Raw genomic sequence first — 19,861 nt, forward strand, 5'->3', positions numbered from 1 at the left:
GACAACCCACCCTTATTAACAAACCATGCCTGGTCTAGGCCAGAGCAGGGCATTTGACAAATGTTTCTCTTTCTTAAGTCACGCTGTGGCCCAGGCACACTGTCAACAAGCAGCAGCACTCTCCAAGGTCTTCACTTGCTGGCTGTCCTGTGCCTCCCTCAGGCCACTGTGGGCCTGTGAGTTCTCATCTCATGCCCCAGCCGGAAGGAGGTGCTGCTCTGATGGACTTTCACTGGGTCTTATAGTGGTTGGACGTGGGCGCCAGCAGCTGGGGAGCCAGACAGAGAGGTAAAGTGAGGCTGGCCGGGTCTCTGCTTAGGTCTGTGCTGGAGAGTTTCCATTTTCTGTTCCATCACAATGCATTTACTCTCAGCTCAGTGCTCAGACCAACAGCCTGTGGTGTGGGCCCACTCAGAGTGCCATGGTGCCCTTCAGTCACAGAAAATGGGAAGAAGCAGGGCAGGTGGTTATAAGGTTGGTGTTCAGCTTTGAAAAGAGTGATTTCATTTCATTTTCAGGCCCTTTTTGTTTTTTATTTTGAGATAGGGTCTTGCTAAATTGCTTAGGGCATTGCTGGGTTGCTGATGCTGACTTTGTACCTGTGATCCTCCTGCCTCAGCCTCCCAAGCCTCTGGGATTACTGGTTTGCATCACCACACTTGTCTTCTCCAGCCCTTTTTATGTTATATTTTGAGACAAGTTTTCACTAAGTTGTTAAGGGTGGCCTTGAATTTGTGATCCTCCTGCCTCAGTCTCCCAAGTTGCTGGATTATAGGCATGCACCACTGTGCCTGGCTCAAGAGTCATTTTAACCAGAATGGCAAAATTAAAACACCTGTCAATCCCAAATGTTGACAAGGATGCAGAGCAATTGGAAGTCTCAATCCTTGCTGCTGGAGTGTAAACAGGATACACCACCTTGGAACTCTTTAGTAGTATTCAGCAATTGCTCCAGCAATCCTGCTTCCAGGTATATATGTTCAGAAGCAATGAGCATTTGTGTTCACCAAAATACGTGTACTATAAAGTTCATAGTGCTAATTCACAATAGCTAAGAAAAAAAAAAGCTATTGGATGCTGAAGCACTCACCCAAACATAGTGTGGCATAAGCATACAAAGGCATCAGACACAATGATGGGTGACTGCTACCCAGTGCCTTGGGCTCACCCCACAGACGTGAGGCTGAGCCACAGATATCAGAAAGGAAAGTATACATCCTGTGAGACCCTGTTGATATGAAATTCAAAATGGCAAAACTATGATAATAAAGATCACAATGGTAGTTGTCTCTCTAGGATAAGTCTACATAGGATCAAGTTGAACCCCCCTTTTTTTAAGGTACTGGGGATTCTCAAAGCCCCTCTGTCAAATATGACATGTCAATAAAAAATAGGAGGCATCTATTGTGTTTTCTTCTTCCCAGTGAACAACTCATTATTTGCTCACCTTTTTTTTTTTCTTTGCTCTGTTTTTGAATTAAAAAAAAAAAAATTGAGGTGACTTACAAAAGCGTATAGTGTTGAACTACATCTATATGTGAAGATGGGACTATTAGGTGAAACCAGATGGAGGGTAGTCCTTGATATTTGTGTCAGGAAGTCCTCTGCACTTCCTGGGGTGAACTGAATAGAGCTTTCTATTGGTCAATGCAAAGAAGAAGCACAGCCAGTTCTGAATTCAAACACTAGCAGTCTCAGGCCGGGATTGTGGCTCAGTATTAGAGTGCTTGCCTAGCACGACTGGCGCACTAGGTTCAATCCTCAACACCACATAAAAATAAATAAACAAAATAAAAGTATTGTGTCCATCTACAACTAAAAAAAACAACAAAACATTTTTTTTTTTAAATGAGCAGTCTCAGCTGATCAGAAGCACATGTAGTTCGGAGCCCTGAAAGAAATTTTCCTGTGCCACTTCAACAAAAGGCAATTATGTGAGCAAACCCTATCTTTTAACTTTTGTCAATCTTCCCATTTGGGACCCTAGATATCTGAATCCCTAAGCCCCATATGTCCATATCTGGGCTAGGCCCATATTTCCACACCTGAGCCTTGCCCACCCCTGCCCCTGTAGAAATTAGGGTGAGGCAACCCCCCTGAGGGTCAGGGCCCCCCCTCCTGCTAGGTGGTCCTGGGAACTACCCACCGTTTACTTTCCTACTTGGGATTTGAAGAATGTCCTTCATGTGAGGGCTGGGCTTCTGTTCTTCGGGTGTCCAGCTTGACGTCTTTGCTTCTGGAACTCGGGCCGCTGTCCTGGGCAGGGGCTTTGCCACTGGGCCAGTCTCCTTCCTTGCTTATGCTCCTTGCAGGCTCCCACCCTGCTGCAGCTACAGCTCCCTGAAGGCTGGGCTCTGTCCATTTTGGCATTTGTTTTAATGGATCTTTCCACTTCCTGGCTCCAGTTTTTGAGTTGAATTGATAGATCTCCCCAGTCACTAGAGGAGAGAAATACAATCATATAAACCAAGGAATTCAAATACTTCTGTCTTGCCCCACCTCTCCCCCACATGGTTCTGATGGCCAAGAAACAATGAGACATGCAAGCACCACGTGAAGCACAGACAGAGAAAGCAGGTTGGTGAGCAGCCCAGACCGTCTTCACCAGCCTGCCCCTGCCCCAAACCACGCAACTCAAACCACACGGGGGGCATGTGCCACACCTCGTGGATAGAAAGGTTCAGAAGAGCCTCAAAGCCATGTCAAGTGTAATTTCAAGGAAGTCTTGAACTCCTGCGGGCATCAGATAAATGAGGTTCGGTTTCTAATGGGGTTACCCATTATGTTCTGATTTATTTGGTTTGTTTGAAAAGACCCCTGGATGCCTGCTATAAAAAGGAACTCACCAAGTAAGGAGGGCAAGACGCTGATTTTTTTTTGTTTATGTTAGGTGAGTAGAGATTCGAGGACTCAGACACACATAGGTGGCTCCATTGGAGACGAGGCAAGGGAGCCATTTTGATTGTGTCAGAGCCCACAGACACTAACAGATGTGTTTGTTCACATGAAGTTAATTGGCAGATTTCTTCTCCTTTTTAAATCTTTCCAACCCCCAAAAAATTGCAATAGGCCTCCGGCTTTTGCACTGGAAATAGGGTTTAAGTCAAGCCCCGGCTCCTGCCATTTCTGTATAGCAGGAGTGGCCTCTCTGCTCAGAACCCACCAGCACTTATGTTAATGTGGGCACATTATGGTAACAAGTACCTAATAATAGAGGGAAATTTAATTCCAACAGCAGCAGCTTCTCACTGGAGAGGAGCCATCCTCCTTGCGAGGAGGACCACAGCGGTCTGCATGTGAGGGTGGCAGGGAGCCAGCACACTTGCTTCCTGGATTCGGTTTCCTTCCCTTTATTCACGTCTATAATTGAGCCTTTGTAAGTGGAGGGATGTGTGTAAAGGAGCTAAATTGGGAGCTGATTTCGTGGGGGTGACGAGAGTCTGCAGGCCAGCTTTACCTTATGTTCATCTTGCCAACCAAGAAGAAATACTTGGCCCTGATCTAGGGGAAAAGAAGAAGCCAAACTTGCCATTTCTTCCACTGCTAATAGGATGGTACTAGGAGCTTTCAGGAAGATGAGGGGAGGGGAGAGAGTTCCAATGAGCAGGGGGGAAAGAAAAGAGAGAACAGTGGGTTCTTGAATTCACCATTTCCCTAAACTGTGAATTCAGCAGGGAGGCAAGAAAGGCGTGTCCTTGAGCGGGAGCCCTTCAGGGGAAACCCACAGGGGATGGCGCTGCCAGCCTGCACGCCCGCTGTGCGCAGAGTGGATCTCCTGTTGTATTTTAGCCTAGAAGTGTCAGCGCTGCACTACAGGCAACGTGATTGGATGGATTCACTGAGTGAAGAGCAGGAAACAGTTCAAGGTCATAGACCAGCCTGGGATAGGGAAAGCATTCTTATGGGTGGCCTTGCCAGTCAATTACCTGGGTCTACAGCTTCTCCGTCAAAGACTGTGTTCATCTGGACAGTTTCCTACAGAGCAGAAAGAGACAGCTTCAAGCACAACCCTAGGCTTCCCCTGCCCCCAGGCAAGCCCACTCATCCTCACAGCCCTGCAGCCGGGTTCCTTACTCAAAGCTTCTTCTTGGCATTTATCTATGTGATAGGCACTGTGCTAGGTGTTAGGGACACTGGGGTGAACAAGACATGTGTGGTTGCTGCCCACTTGCCACTGATGAACAGGGGCTCCTGTGCAGTCAAAAGACCATGGGAGGAGATATGTGGGATGCTATGGGACACAGGTGGGAGTGAGGGGGACATTTAATCCAGACTTGGTGGTTAAAAGAGCATCCTGAGTAAGTGACACCTGAGTTGCATCAAAGGAAGAGTAGAAACACCACACAGCGTGTCACCTTGGTGAGATCATTATAAGGCAGATTTGCAAAGTGGGCACGGAGGAGCCCCCAGGAGCTCCCATCTCTGGCCCTGGCACACTAGCCTGGCACTCCTGCCTTTTCCTGCTGCCCCCTCAAATAGGCCAATGCACAGTCTCATTCAGGCCTTCCCTAAGCCCTGGTCCATGATCTGTACTCTGTGCCATCCTCAAGGACCTGACTTGTGTCCAAAATGCACCTGTCCCTGACCCCATGGCACCCCCTTCCTTCACAAGATACCCTGTAAAGGTGCCATAGACAGGGTCTTTAGTATGCTAATGAGGACGGCATTTAGAGCTTAGAGGACCCCTGGTCTTTGTATTTTCATCACGTTTGTACATAATCACCTCTCCTTCCCCACAGCCCCCCAACTCTGAAGAGAGGATATAGGGATTTACATGGGTTTCGTCCACTGGATCAGGTAAGCAGCCCCACTTTTTGTAGTCACGAGGATCTATATATTTAATAGATTAATTTAGCATTACCTAGTTCTAAGACCATCTCTGAGAGGCATACCCAAGGGTACCTGCCTTAGGCAATAAGACCACAAAGACCGAAGTCTGCTTCTTCTCCCCATTTGTAGACCAACAAGAAGGTCCAAGCTCTAAGGTGATGGGCCTGAAGCAAAAATCCCAGAGTACCCCATCAACCACCTCACCGTGCTCATTCACCAAATACAGAGTTTGGGCTCATAACGAAGTCTCATCATGGGGGAAGAGAAGGGAGAATCGCCTTCAAGTTCCATCACTTCCCAGTGAAGACAGCAGTCTCCGTGAGAGACAGGGTGAGGTGGCAGGGTAACTCTCCAGCTACCCTATAAACTCCGCATTTGTGTGACACCCAACAATTTTCACCATATTTCCCCACCTGTTATCTCAGGGCAGGTGACCTTGCTCCCATTTCACTACTGAGGAATCTAAAGCTCCAAGCAGCTGAGGGGTCCCCAAGGCCATGTGGCTAAGCGATAGGCCTGGACCATAGATAGCAGTGCTCTTTCTCTATCACTTTTCTGCAAGGTTGTGGAAACAGCAAAGAAAAATTAAATTCCACTGGAAACTGAAGTGCCAGTTGGGGTCTTTAACCTCCACTCCTGCAACACACTCTGATGGAAAGCTGGTGGAGACTGTAAACACCACGACTCGATATTTATGAAAGTCAGTGCTTCTGTAAATGCATCAGCAGACATGCTCAGTGGAGGGAAGGAATTCTATCAGGAACTCTGACACACAGCAAGCTGTTCCAGTGGCCAGGTACCTACCTCCCTGAATGACAAACACCCCCACAGGACCACCAACCAGCACCCAAGTCAAGTGCCTGTGGCTGACCACACTCACCACCACAACCTCTCTGTTTGCCTTCTTCATGCCTGCAGGAAAGAGAACAGGCAGCAGTTAAGTTTCCTTAAAATTCTACCCCCACAATGAGATATACCCTAAACAGGCTTTGAAACCAGTCTTACAGATAAGGCAAAGAATTTTTCTGACCGTAGACATTGATAGCTTTCCATCTTCTCAGAAAAATATGCACATGTATTTTCAATACACACACACACACACACACACACACACTTAAATTTTTAAACTATTTTTCCAACTTATTGTTTTTGGGGGGACCTACAAAATTAGCTTTCAAATAGACTTAGAGATCAGAAAGAAAGATTGAGTTGATACACTCGCTCTTATGTGGGGATTTTTTTTTTCCTTTTCATTTCATCTATGCCTTCTTCAAAAATAACTGGGATTGGAAACAGTTTGTGAAATTTCACAGGTCATCTCATTTAATATGATCAATAATCATTATGATCAAATTTTTAACCCTGATGTACATGCTTTATGTACATCAGACACATGCTATGGATGGAGTGACTAAGGCAAACATTTTTTTAACACACTTTTCAATTTTATATCTGGTCTCTCCCATTAGCCTGGGGTCACCTTCAGGCAACAACTTGTTGGCCAGGGGCAGGACGAGACACTTCCTCAAGCCTAGAGCTTTCAAACAGACCTGGCTCAATTTACAAACTTTCCTGAAATTGTTCAGCTCCCGGCTAATCTGGCTGCCCTCGATCCCTCTTTCTAACTAGTCTGGCCTAAATAATTTCTGCAAATGATCAGATCCATTGCAGCCTGAGAATAAAATCTCACTTGTTCTTTCAAAAGAGGCAGGTGTCCAAGACAGAGCATTAGCTATCCTCAGGAGGGATCACGCTCCTCCATGTGCTGTACTGTGTAGATACTGTGTTTAACACGTGGAGGATTCTTTATTCCTGTCCCACTCAGTGGGGAACAAGCCCAGGTGCAGAAACTGATTGGAGATGACCCTGGGTGGGAGCAGGCAGGGCCCACGGGAGTTATCCCAGTAGACCAAAGGCACCATGTACCCAGTCCTTCCTGTGCTCCAGCAACATCTGCCCTGTGCTTCATTCTAACAACGATGATGCTGCTAAAAACTCACCAACATACAATTGTGCCAACTGGCTCTGTTGGGTCCTTTTTTATGTAGTACAACAAAGCATGCAAGGAAAAAAAAAAAAACCCAAAGGGAATAAGCACTGTACATACCTCCTTTCTTTGCCCTATGGGAAAGAAAAAGAATGGGTATTAATTAACCTGAAAGTGGTCCACACAGGTGAACACAAGATAACATAGGGTCCTTTGGGCAACTGTGTTGCTTGGGGTTCCAGGGCTGATTTGCAAAAGGGGTCATGGATGGGGGCCAAAAAGAAGACCTGGCAACTGCCCCTGCTCCGAACAAAGTGGCTTTGTCACCAATGGCTTTGGCCTTGGGAGGTTTGGGGAGTTTGAAAATTTTGACTACTATTGCCTTATAGAATTCAGGAAATATGACGACTCCACTGAGGACACCCGTCAAGGGCGTAATCAACCAGGTCAGATGGCCAGGCAATTCTCTCTCCCTTTTTCTCCCACAGAACTAGCTGAGCCGGGGGGTTGGCTCACAGATGGCAGTTAAATTTCGTTTCCTGTAACATGAAGAAAGAACTAGATCTGGACTCCAAGACCCCTCTCCTGATAACCTTAATGGTGTAATGGTTAATTTGAATTGTCAACCTGATTGGATTAAAATATGCTGATGATTAAGAGGCTGCTGGGTGTGTCAATGAGTGTGTGTCTAGGAATGATTGCCATCTGGGATAGCAAACTGAAGCGGAGACCCTCCCTAAGCATGAGCAGCACCATCCAATAAGAGTATGGTGGCTTGGATAGAATAAAAGTTGGAAGAACAAGGAAGCAAGGGCAGATGCAGGCTCAATTCTTCTTGAATGGGTTCTTGAAGGCTACTGCTATTGCCTGAGGATATCAGACTCTCACTTCTTGACTCCTCCAAAGCAGACTCTGCCAGTGATTCTCCAGGGAGTTTCCAGAAGCCTTTTGGTCTACTGGGGTAGCATCACTGATCCCTCTTGTCCTGATGCTTCAGCCTCTTGGACTGTGCAGCTACTGGTTCCTCCAGCTCCCCAGCCTGCAGATGGCCAGCTTCTGATCTCATAAGCCAATCTAATAAATCCCCTTTTTATAATCTTACTTCCTGTTGATTCTGTTCCTCTAAAGAACCCCGACTAATATACTCGGATTCTATACTTCTGTGATTCTAATTTTGATCCTTTGCTGTTTGACAAATGCTGGTAGTCATATGGTACAACTAACTTCTAAAGATGCCAGGTCTGGGTATGAATATCTAGCTAGTCTTTCTTAATTCAACCATGCTGGAAACGGTATTTAAGATTGTAAGTTAAAACTACCAGGTTCAAGGTGCATATTTAACATTTAACCATCTATTCTATGGGAGTTGCACTGTCTATTGGATTACTTCCTTCAAGAACTTCTACCCAAATCCCACCACAGGATAACACCATCCTTACAAGCTTAAGTGTCACTCTTTTAGAATCTTTTTTTCTTTTTGGTACTGGGGATTTGACCAGGAGAGCTTTACCACTAAGCTACATCCCCAGTCTTTTTATTTTTTTCTTCTGAGACAGGTTTTCACTAAGTTGCTAAGGTTGGCCTCAAACATGATCCTTCTCTCTCAGCTTCTGGGATTACAAACATGTTCCACTATACCAGCCTTAGGATAATTTTTTAAGTCAACTTGTGAGTACAGTCCAAACAAAAATGTCTTTTTTAATTTCAGCAAATACTCAAGGATTTCTTACCTTGAAGTCAAGGTTGCCAATAGCAACTTCCCAAATAAATATGGCAAAATGCAATGCACATCTATATGCTAATGCCTTTTACTTGTATATAATCTTTCATCCATAGGTTTTAAATTATTTGAAAGTTACTAGTTAACCTTAAAATATCTTTAAGAGGGCTGGGGTTGTGACTCAGTGGTAGAGCGCTTGCCTAGCATGTGTGAGGCACTGGGTTTGATTCCCAGCACTCAAATAAATAAATAAATAAATAAAGATATTGTATCCATCTACAACTAAAAATATTTTTTAAAAAAGACCTTTAAAAGGCAGATCAATCTTATTACCTCTCCTTTTTAGCAATTGAGAATCCTGAGACTCAGTGGTTTCAATATTCTAAGATACGTGCGTGCAAAGCCAAACTTGAAATCTAGAATCCTAAACTCACTAGGTCTTAGCTATGAAAAATAATGCAATAAAATTTTTAAAATAATGGCTATGATGTTTTAACCATTTGTTACACACCAGGGAACGGTGCAAAGTGCTTTTTTGAATTTGCTTATTTAATTGGTTATCACTTGCCCAAAGCTACATACCAAAAGATGGTAATGTCAAAGTTTGAACTCAGGCCTCGTCTAATTTCAAAGTCCCAACTCAGAATCACCATGCTCAAACGGTAAGAGTTACTGAGACACAAGAAAAGTGGCTCTGAGAGAAATCTGTGACAATTCAATGTTCTGCTCACACCACTACCTCACTTTAACCAGGAAAGGACACTCCACAGGTTGTCACAATAAGAGGCCTATGTGTCCACAGGAGAGAACAGCGAGGAGAAAAACTGGCCTGTTGTACAGTCCCTGAGATCGAGGCAAAGAACGATAATGGTTTAGTTATGCACAAGCCCAACTGCATCATGAGAGCCAAAAATTTAATTCCCTTATCTGCTCTTGTGTTTCCTTTAATTCCACCACCTCCTATTAATGTTCTACAAGTAAGAGCACGGCGTGTTCTGTCACTACTCACAACAGGGCTTTTCTGAGGCTTTTATGCAGAACAAGGTCACCAAAAGGCTGACAGCCCAATTTCACTGAAATCCCACCAGGGACAGAGCAGGTTTTCAGAGAAAGTCCAGGGAATGGTTCCCTGGTCCCACCTATGACAAAGAGGGTACACCAGGCCCAAGGGCAGCTGGGATTCTTCCTCCCTATCTCCTTTTCCTTCTGTCACTCCAGGAATCCTGTCCTGTTGAAAAATCCTGAGGAAATCCCAGCCCACAGCAACTTACAGTGGTTTCTTGTTCTTCTCCGTCTTGCAGGGACAGCATCTGTGGATGGCTTTGGCCAACAGGATGATCAGAGACACCAAGAGACCCAGAAGCAACACGGAGCCTGTGGTGATGACGAAAGGCACATACCATGCAGATGGAGAATACACGTTTTCCCTGAAGACCCTGTAAGTGATCCTGGGCTTGAACAAGAGAGAGCCCAAGTGTGAGCAGAGGGCGGTTGCGTCTTTGACATTAAGCACTCTCCCTGTGTGTGTGTTCATTCCACTCTGTTCCTGCTCTTACACCGACATCTATCTGCCCTGTTCTTGCTGCTTCCACCCATTGCCTTATTTATAGTCTTTGAAAGCACACATTAGACCCAAATCCAGAAAAATTGGAGAACTGAAAAGCAACTCCAGGCCTAATTTCATTCTGTCTCTTGTCCCCTTCCCAAAAGCTAAATGATCCATTGGCTGTTTTTCTGCAATAACAGCATAATCCAGGGACTAATATAGCCCTTGTCTCTCACTGAGAAGGCATGAACCACGAAAGCTGTTTTTCTAACACCTCGTAGGCTTTTCAGTGTTCACTGGAGACAGCTGGTGCTGCCAGGTGAGTGGGCTGCTATCACAGCGGAGCCTCAAGTTCAGCATCTGCTTCCTAGAGCAGGAGACACAGCAAACAAGCCATGGAGATGCCATAACTAGGTCATGCTGTAAGCCCAAGAAAGGTGGCAATGCCTTTCTCAAGGGAGCCTACTAGTTACACAAAGAGCCCTTAAGCTTGCTGGCTCCACTCATGGGGGGTCATATCCACTGGAGCACAGGAGAGAAACAGTACCCAGCTCCCAGGAAGACTCTGCCAAGTGCAAGTTGGCCACCGTGGTAGGTGGTTTTCTAAGGTTCCAATCACTTTCTTCTGGTATGCTACAAATATGGGGCCCCTGACCAGGGGTGCAACTTTTACTAGGAGAAGAAGGAAGGGGACAAAAGAAGAGAGACCAGTTCCTCTGAGAGGCAGAGGGGATAATCTTGTCAGATTCCAAGTTTCTCCCTTTCTTCTCTTTTATGGCACCTGCTATTTTTTTCTTAACAATTACCACAATCTGCAATTATTTTATTAATTGGTGTGCTTGATTGTAATCTGTCTCCCCTTCTAAGTCAGTGGCTCTCAACCTTTTATGCACAACAGAATTCCCTGGAAGGCTCTTTACAAGCATAGATTGCTGGCCCCCACCACCAAGTTTCTGATCCAATGGGTCTAGAGATGGGGTTAGGGATTCCAGGTTCCAGCCTCCTTCCCTGAAGGTCATGGTTGGTGAGGTATAACTAATAATTTGGAGTGGACTGGGCATGGTGGCATATTTCCAACTATTCAGGAAGCTGAGGCAGGAGGATTGCAAATTCAAGGCCAATATGGGCAATATAGCAAGACCCTTTCTCAAAATAAAAAGTAAAACAAAAAATGGCAGGGAATGTAGCTTAGTGGTAGAGCACTCCTGGGTTCAATCCCCAGTTTCACAAAATAATACCAATACCAATAACAATAATGATAATGTTAATCATAACAATAATCTAGAGTGGGTCTGAAATTTTGCATTTCTTTTTTTTAAATTATTTATTTATTCTAATTTGTTCCACATGACAGCAGAATGCATTTCAATTCATAGTACACACATAGAGCACAATTTTTCATTTCTCTGGTTGTACACAAAGTAGTATCACACCATTCATGTCTTCATACATACTTAGGGTAATGATGTCCATCTCATTCCACCACCATCTTTTCTACCCCCATGTCCCCTCCATTCTCCACCCTCCCCTTTGCCCTATTAAAGTTCCTCCATTTCTCCCATGGTTCCCCCCACCCCCATTTTGGATCAGCATCCATATATCAGAGAAAACACTTGGCCTTTGGTTTTTTTGGGGATTGACTAACTTCACTTAGCATGATATTCTCCAACTCCATCCTGCAAATCCATGATTTATTCTCTTTTAATGCTGAGTAATATTCCATTGTGTATATATGCCATAATTTCTTTATCCATTCATCTACTGAAGGTAGTTTTTTTTTTTTTTTTTTAAACCAGGATATGATGTTAAAAGTTCCAAGGGTCCAAGGTCTCAGCCAGGGCTTTGCCTACCTTTTGGTGGCCACTCTGATCCAGCCTAATACCTCAACTCTTTGTAGCCCATCCCACTCTTCTCCTGGATCAAATGGCTCTATTGATATAAACCACAAGGGCATGTGGTTCAGGATTCCATACCCCCAAGTGCTTACCCTGGGGGTGGTGGTGATGATCGTGGTGGGGTGGGGAAGGACTTTAATACTCAGTGTCACCGTCCCTGTTTCAACAAGAGCCTCAGCTTTCCTTCTGCCAGACAGCAAGTTGTCATCAGTTATGTAGACAAGTAGTGTGTAGTCCCAGATCTTATCAAGGCCACCCTCGTAGTCAAAGCTGGATGCAAGCAGCAGACGTGTGACATTGGAGCCAGCATTGGGAGAGAAGGTGAAGTGACTGTTGATATTGCCTAAATGAGATACCAGGGTGTTGGTAAAAGGAAGAAGAGTGCAGATAGAGGTTTAGAAGAAAACTGCATTGAATGTCCACACTGGAGGGTAGACGGCACGACTGAGGCACCAGGGCTGGGTCATGGCTGCACGGGAGATTTCGTTAGTATAAAGAAACTCACTTATAAGCACAGTGGCTGCAAACAAGGAAGAGTAGAAAAGCACCACAACCTACCTGTCCTAGGTGCCATCAGGCAGAGGAGATTTAATAACATGGTACAGCCCCCACTAGCTGACAATCCAGGATTTATTTAGCAATAACTTGTAACTCACTCTCAGACTGTTCCAGAGCTGAGGACTTCTGAAAAACTGAGAAGGTGCAAAGTCCCCCACTTCAAACCCGGATTATTGTGATCAAGTCAGAAATATTTCAGACATGTTGCTCAGAGTAACAGGAACAGGTTGTTGAAGGGATAGGAAAAGGGAAAGGGGACACTATCAAGGAAGAGAGTGGGTCCTCTCAGTGAGAAGAGGGACAATGTGCCTCTCCTGCACTCTTGTTTTATTGGAGATCCCAGAGAAGTTTCTAGAGAGTCCCATCCAGGTCCACCCTTTGACTTTTGACTGACAGCAGGCTGACATCAACTCTCAAGTACCTACTAATGGCAACTCTAGGTCACCTTGGCCCATGCTGACTGGTGCTAATTGGATTCTATGGTTAGGAATTATCCTTATCTCCCAGAGTTTCAGGATCTGGTCAAAAAAGTCTCCACCTTCAGGGTGAGTTGGGTTCCTCTTATCAACGTTATTTTGGGCCTCCATTTCTCCTGCAGTGAACAGGTAGTTTGCTGAGGAATGTGACATATCCTGACTACTCAGGCCAGGCAGGGCTACAGGTAAATTGCTTCTTTGAAAAGAAAGCATGCGGGGTCAGCCCAGTGGGCCCATTTTATAACATCATTCTCTTAACTCGTGTTCTCATTCACATCTGTCTGTCCCCTATCATCATCACGAGTGGGCCACAAGAGGTGGAGCAGTCACATCCCTAACACAGGCCAAGTTCTCCCCAGGCCTTTCATGGAACCTGACTGGTCAGAGTTCCCCAAAGGAAGGTGCCTCCTGGTTTGGTTTGGAGCTCAGCCCCAAGTCCTTCTAAACTCACCCCACCTCCTCACTAAACACGCACACAGTCTGTTGGGGCTCACAGCACACAGCTCAGGGAGCCTGGGGCAGGATGGCTGCCAGCCCAGGCATGGCTCCTGCTCATTCCTCTGGTGGCTCCAGACTCATTACCGACTGAAAACCAGTAAATGGAGCAGGAGATGATGCAATTTCTACTCCCTGAGCAGCAAAGTGCTCCATAAAGGCCTTAGGGTTCTCAGTATGGATTATTTCCATCTTCAGCAACTGCAGTCTCAAGGCAGCGTCTGCCCCTGGGTTTTGTGACACAGTCGGCTCAGAGGCTTCCTACTGTTCAAGTTCCTGCTCTGCCAGGGCTCAGCAGGCGGCCGAGATGGATTTTTACTCTTTCCTGTGCAATTGCTCTGCTTGTTTGGGTTTAAATCTCTGGCCCCAGCACTTCATTAGATGAGCTATTTTGGTCTAATTTCCATTGAGAGGTGCTCTTTTTTCCCCCCACAATGGTATATTTTTAAAGAGAGAAAATGAATGGTGCAGAAGAGAATTGCTGAGGACACAGTTTCAAAATGCATTTAATCTATTTAATCTATTGTTATCCAGAGAGAGGCCTAGGATGCCCTGCCTCCCATGACAAGCTTTTAGGAAAAGGGGCGGTTGAGGAGTTTTAAAAATTACACTAATAGGGGCACGTGACTCATGGTTTGGAAATTTGAGGGCTGGGATTCAGTCTCAACGGGATTCACCCTTTCTGAGACCTGTGCACAGCTGAGTGTATGGGTGTGGGAGAATTAGGTGAGATGGGGGAAGCCAAGAGGAGCCCTGGAAATCACAGGGATCACTAAACAACTCATTCCTCCTTCCTCATTCAAACCCCACCCCACACGGAGCCCGGGCCAGTGTGTGGACACACGCCACAGTCCTGTCTCAGAGACAGGTCCAGGGCTGTCCATACCAAATACCGTACCTGGGCCAATGGAGTAACGAAAAGATCTGGGGCTGGAATCCAAGTCGGTACATGTCAGCTTGAAATTCTGAATGTTTGTGCCAACTTTCAGATCCACTGGGATGGCTAGGAAATAAGAGTTGGGGGTACACATTGGCTTTTCATCATTTTCTCCAATGATGTTCACAGTGACCTAGAGCAACAAGAAGGGGTGCTTACTGTATGCCAGGTACTTTCCATGTGTTAAGCTCACTTAACCTCACACGAGGAGGATACATGATCATTCCTTTTTTTTTTTTTTTTTTTTGGTTTGTTTTATAGTACTGGGGACTAGAACTCAGGACCTCAGGCATGCTAGGCAAGTGCTCTACCACCAAGCTGCATTTCCACTTTGTTTCAATTTATGGATGAGGAAAAGAAGATTTAGAGAGATGAGGTAATTGATCTAACACCATTCAGCTGGTAAGAGGCAAAACTGGGATCTGAATTCAGTTCTCTTCTATCCTAAATCCCAACCTGTTAACATCTTTGCCATTTGCACCACATGCACATGTGTGTGCAAGTAGCCTATGCAGATATTCACAAGCCTCATGATACACTCAGGCACCTCGATGCGTGCATTCCTCAAGGATGATGCTGAGTTCTTTTCCCGAGTGGGTATAGATTGCAGGGACCCCATGCACTTTCTTGTTTGCCTTCCCTTGTGAATTGGAAGCTCAGTCTCTAACTTTGGTGGGCACAGAACCCTGGTGGTTCTCAACCCTGGCTCCGCTTTCTTGAGCCAGTTTCAGACCAAATGAATTGGAATCCCAGGAGGGTGGAGCCAGGCACGGTTTTTTCGTGTTCTCCAGCAGATTCTGACATGCAGCGGTGGCTGAGGAGTGCTGGGCCAGAATGAGTGGGCCTGGTAGAGCTGGGATCTCATCTGTAACCAGGGCTATTAGCACCACACTGAGCCCAGGAGCTGACCTGCCAGAAGCAGGGGCCAGTCTATTCTCTTTCATCACAGTCCTTTGTGCCCGGCAAATTGGCATATATAGACTGGGATGCCTGCCAGCAAGAATCATAGAATGTCAGCTGAAAGGGACTTATATGATCATTTAGTTCATCACCCTTTTAAAAAGCTTATGAATTTTGAGTCATATTCATTCTACTGTTGAAATTTGGGGATTTCAGCTCTTTCTGAGCCTGGGAATAAATTGAAATGTTCACTCTAGTTAGCTTCCACAGTAAAGTCCATTCATTTTTCTCAAAAAAAAAAAAAAAAAAAAAAACCCTGTAGCCTAACAAACACTGCAATTATCTCCAGCTTTCCTCGGCTAGCAATGCCCAGTCTCTCACACATCATTGAAAACATCATCCCATTAATTCAAAACAAGTCATCAGAGGAACTGAACTATTTGGGTATTGGATTTATCAGGGGACTTTTCGCTTAAGAAGTACCGAAATAAGGACATAGAGATAAGCCTTGTTCAGACCCCCTTGGAAAATTAAGATCAAAGTTGATAAATGAACTCATTCTCCTGACTCCAAGCCTTTGTCTATATCACACAGGAGTCTGCTGCTAGCTAAGAGTCCATTTGCCTTCATGCTCTTTTACTTTATTAGTGGGAAAGAACAAGGAATAGTTGTGTCTTTGTGGTCACGATGTTGTCCTCAGATAATCCTAACCCCTGACCCAGTGGACCTATTAGACCCTCCTATGACCCTGATGTGCTACTCATGTGGCCAAGGACTAGCAGAACCACTGGGAAGCATGCTAGAGATGCAGGATCTCAGGCCCCACTCCTGCTCACAAGAATCTGCCTTTCCCAGGATTCTCAGCATCAAGGGACGGAAAGCATTGCAGCAGTAGACGTCAGCTATGGTTTGGAGGAGTGTCCCCTAAAGGTCCACGTGTTGAAGGCATGGTCCCCAAGGACCAAAATGGTGGAACCTGTGGGAGATGGGCCCTTGGGAGAGGTCCTTAGGTCATTGAAGGTGTGCTCCCAAGGGGAGTGTGGGACCCTGGCCCATCTTCTCTCTCTCTGCTTCCTGCTCAAATTGTGAGCACTTTCTGAGATACTCACTCACTCCCACCATGACGTACCACCCACCCTCACTAGGAGCCCAAACAAATGGGACTAATCCATTTGTCCACCTAATCATGGAATTTAACTTCCTGAATTGTGAGAATAGCCTGTGTCAGGTACTTCATATAGTGACATAAAGCTGACTGATACAGCAGCATTGTACGTATATGGCAAAACACTCTTGGAGAGGAGACAGGTAACGATAAGACCACACCCAACTTCCAGCAATGTGCATCTCACTGCAAGCCCACATGGAATGCAAAGTGAGATTTAAAGGGACTTAGAAGGAACCTTGTCTCACAAAGTGGGTTTGTGGGTTGAACAGATGCCCAGTGTCTGGTCATCCGTCTCAGTGCTTCTCCTAGTCACGCACAAACTTGGCCTTCAGATACAGATGTGGATCTTTATGTCCTGGGCACTACTACTCATTTCTCCTCGTCTCTGCAAGATGTGCCCTGTGAAGATCCCTCTTTGCAGCAGACAGACCCTGGTCAACCAGTTGGATAAGTGAATGGACTCACAGTGACTGAGCTGGTGTCCTCGCCATTGGTGGCCTGGATTCTGAGAATGTAGATGGAGGTTGTCTCATAGTCGGCTTTTATTATTAGCTGAAGTTCTCCTGTCTTGGGATTAATCCAGAATATGTTTGGGTACTGGGGGCTGGCCCCTCCAGAGGAGATGGAATAGACGATGCTGCTCTGGGGGAAGTCTCCATCGGTTGCTCGCACCTGTCCAACTCGGGTTCTAGCTGGAGGAATGAAGCACCCGGGATTAGTCCTGACTGGTTGGGGAAGCGAATGGCCCAGGAACATGTGTCTTCACACTATGGGCAGAAAGACTTTTGGAGGACTCCTTGCGGTTCAGACCCTGCATGTTTTATATCTTCAATTCTCTTAAGTTCAAATAATGCTAATGAGCACCACTAGGTTATTGGCTCTATGATCCAAACAGTCCTGTGAGGTGTGAAAGGCAATTCATGCCTTTAAAGAGGCTCTGAGGGCACCAATTATTTTGTTATCATAAACAACAGGGCAAAGAACATCCATCCCCACATATCTTTTTGTCAACAGTGCTGTCAAAAAGTCTTTTCTATTTTTCAGATTTTTCTATAATGAGCATGAATTGCTCTTATAAACAAGATGAAAAGCACTTTAAAAAAAAGAAAGAATTTAGCAACTGATGATTACAGACTGTAGATTTTAAAATACAGTTCCATTTTGCCTGTTTCACAAATATCATTGGTGTGGCGGTTGGAGTTCTAGCTTCCTTGTTTTATAGAAGTTCTTTCTTAAAAATTACACTCCTCCTGAGCAGAAAGCTTCTCTTATTCTTTAACCTAGTGTGTGACCCAGAGCAGGTGGTCAAAAATAATTGCAGTGAATTCATCAAAAGCCTATTCCTGCTGAATGAGTTTTTTGCTGGGTGAGGTATAAGGAATTAAAAGCATTTTCTTTGGACCTTCTTTTTAAGTATTTTAAGACTTAATGTCAAGAGATGGAGACCGTAATAAAGAAACAAGACAGTGGAGAGGAGATAATTTTAGAGGGAGTGCTCTGGATTTGCTTTGGTTTTTAAATATGGAAGAAATGTCCATGTTCTCAAGATCAAAGGCTATGGGGACGTCTGTTACACTCCAGAGTTTATATACTCGATTATAAAGGAGGGCTAGCAAACAGTATTGCCTTCAAACCCAGGGAGATGAGGACAAACTGAAGTTGGGAGTAGGAGTCCTTTCTTGTTGGGAAAAGCCTACAAAAATCAAAGTGTAATAAAGGGTGGGCAGAAAAAAAAAAAAAAAGCGTCCAGTGAATCTGAGCAGAGAGAGAAAATGTCTTTATTTTGTTTTTAAGTGGAGAAAATAGAGAAATGAGAAAGTTCTACTTTCAAGTTTCAATTCTCTTAGTGAATTGACCAAAAAAAAAAAAAAAAAAAAAAAAATCACAGTGGAAACCAAGAGGAAAATTTTAGATTACAAAAAGGGAGGATGAGCAGAATCAGGCAAATCGCCAAGGAAGCAACCAGGGGATTCAGGGAAATGCAGTTTAATCCACAGCTCCAATACACAGTTTCACCTGAAGGATGCAGCAGCAGCAAGGACAATTTAAAAAACATAAGAGGTGCGATAAACACTAATCAGCTGTGAATCAATGTGAAAAACATGCCTGGGGGCCTCTGGAAGGAGGTTTCCCCACCGCAGAAAGCAGAGTGTGCATTTGGACCAGAGCCCTGTGGCCTACCTCTCGACTGACTCACCTGGTCGTATTTCAGACACATTGAATACATAGAATGGCCTATCAAAGATGAGGGGAAACTCATCTTCTGGGCTTGTTAATATAAAAATGTAGATGTTATCTAAAAAATGAAAATAGAAACAAATTTAAGTCAGACTTGTTATTTGTTTATTCAACATTTTTAAAGCATCTTCTGGGCAGATTCAGGAATACAGGTGGATAAGGTCTGATGGTTCCTTCCTTGAAGACGTTTAGGGTAGTCACCTCCTGATAAGCACAGGTACAGGTCACTATGGAACCTTACAAGGATGAAGTTAGACAGATGAACAGGATGGGATGGGGGAGTGTTCTAGGGATGTGCAAAAATACCAAGGTGTAAAACCACATGATTCACTCAGGACAACAGTAAACTGTTTGGTCTAGTTGAAAAAAGTAGGGGGCAGGGCCTTTCGGGGTGGGGAGGAGATGCCTCTAGTGAGTTAAAAAGCAGCAGTGGGATGATGAAAGTACTCGTATGCCAAGCCAAAGTTTGAACCTCAACTTGACAATGAGAAACACACTCAAGGAAATTATATGATGGCATGTGCATTTCCTGAAAAATCACTGAGAAAGGAAGATTCATTAGAAAGGAGCAAGACTAAAGACGGAGAGACCCTTACAAAACCCTTAAGGTTTGTAATTCAGTCAAGAAAAAGGAGGCCCCTGCATCAGAACCCAATCAGAAGGCTGGAAGACCTAGCACAACTCCTTCAATGACTTAGCACAGTTTTTAGTCGCTGATGCTCAAGGAAGATACCACATGAAAAAAAATCAAAATGATACTTGCTTTTATAGTAAGGAAAGGCAATGTCCTGCACCTGGATTATCAGGGTGTATTTATTGCCAGCTGCTAGATTACTTGGATTTTCACAGTCTAGATCACCAATCAACTAGATTAAAACAGAGACATTACACAAATAAACAATCTATTCATTAAACTGACAAAGACATTTTCATATGCTGCTGGAGGATATGTAAATTAGCATAATCCTTTTGGAAGCACTTTTCACATGCATTTGAGGAGGTTTTAAAAGTGACAACCATACCGTTGTGCACTGCTAGAGAACTTATTCAAAAAATTTACCAACAGGCAGGCGTGGTGGCATGTATCTGTAATCCCAGCAATTTGGAAGAC

General features: G+C 44.8%; 1 protein-coding gene across 1 annotated transcript in view; it reads right to left on the reverse strand.

Moving 5' to 3' along the window:
• Positions 1 to 2,182: 2,182 nt before the first annotated feature.
• Cdhr3 (cadherin related family member 3) overlaps positions 2,183 to 19,861 on the reverse strand; it is a 62,548-nt gene continuing 44,869 nt past the window's right edge. The window contains 11 exon segments of the mRNA XM_076853605.2: positions 2,183 to 2,220; positions 2,223 to 2,438; positions 3,927 to 3,975; positions 5,711 to 5,742; positions 6,938 to 6,951; positions 9,809 to 9,990; positions 12,071 to 12,321; positions 14,406 to 14,577; positions 16,978 to 17,204; positions 18,710 to 18,808; positions 19,514 to 19,616. Coding sequence (XP_076709720.2) covers positions 2,183 to 2,220; positions 2,223 to 2,438; positions 3,927 to 3,975; positions 5,711 to 5,742; positions 6,938 to 6,951; positions 9,809 to 9,990; positions 12,071 to 12,321; positions 14,406 to 14,577; positions 16,978 to 17,204; positions 18,710 to 18,808; positions 19,514 to 19,616 — 1,383 coding nt within the window.

The sequence above is a fragment of the Callospermophilus lateralis genome, chromosome 1, assembly GCF_048772815.1.
Source record: "Callospermophilus lateralis isolate mCalLat2 chromosome 1, mCalLat2.hap1, whole genome shotgun sequence".
Lineage (NCBI taxonomy): Eukaryota > Metazoa > Chordata > Mammalia > Rodentia > Sciuridae > Callospermophilus > Callospermophilus lateralis.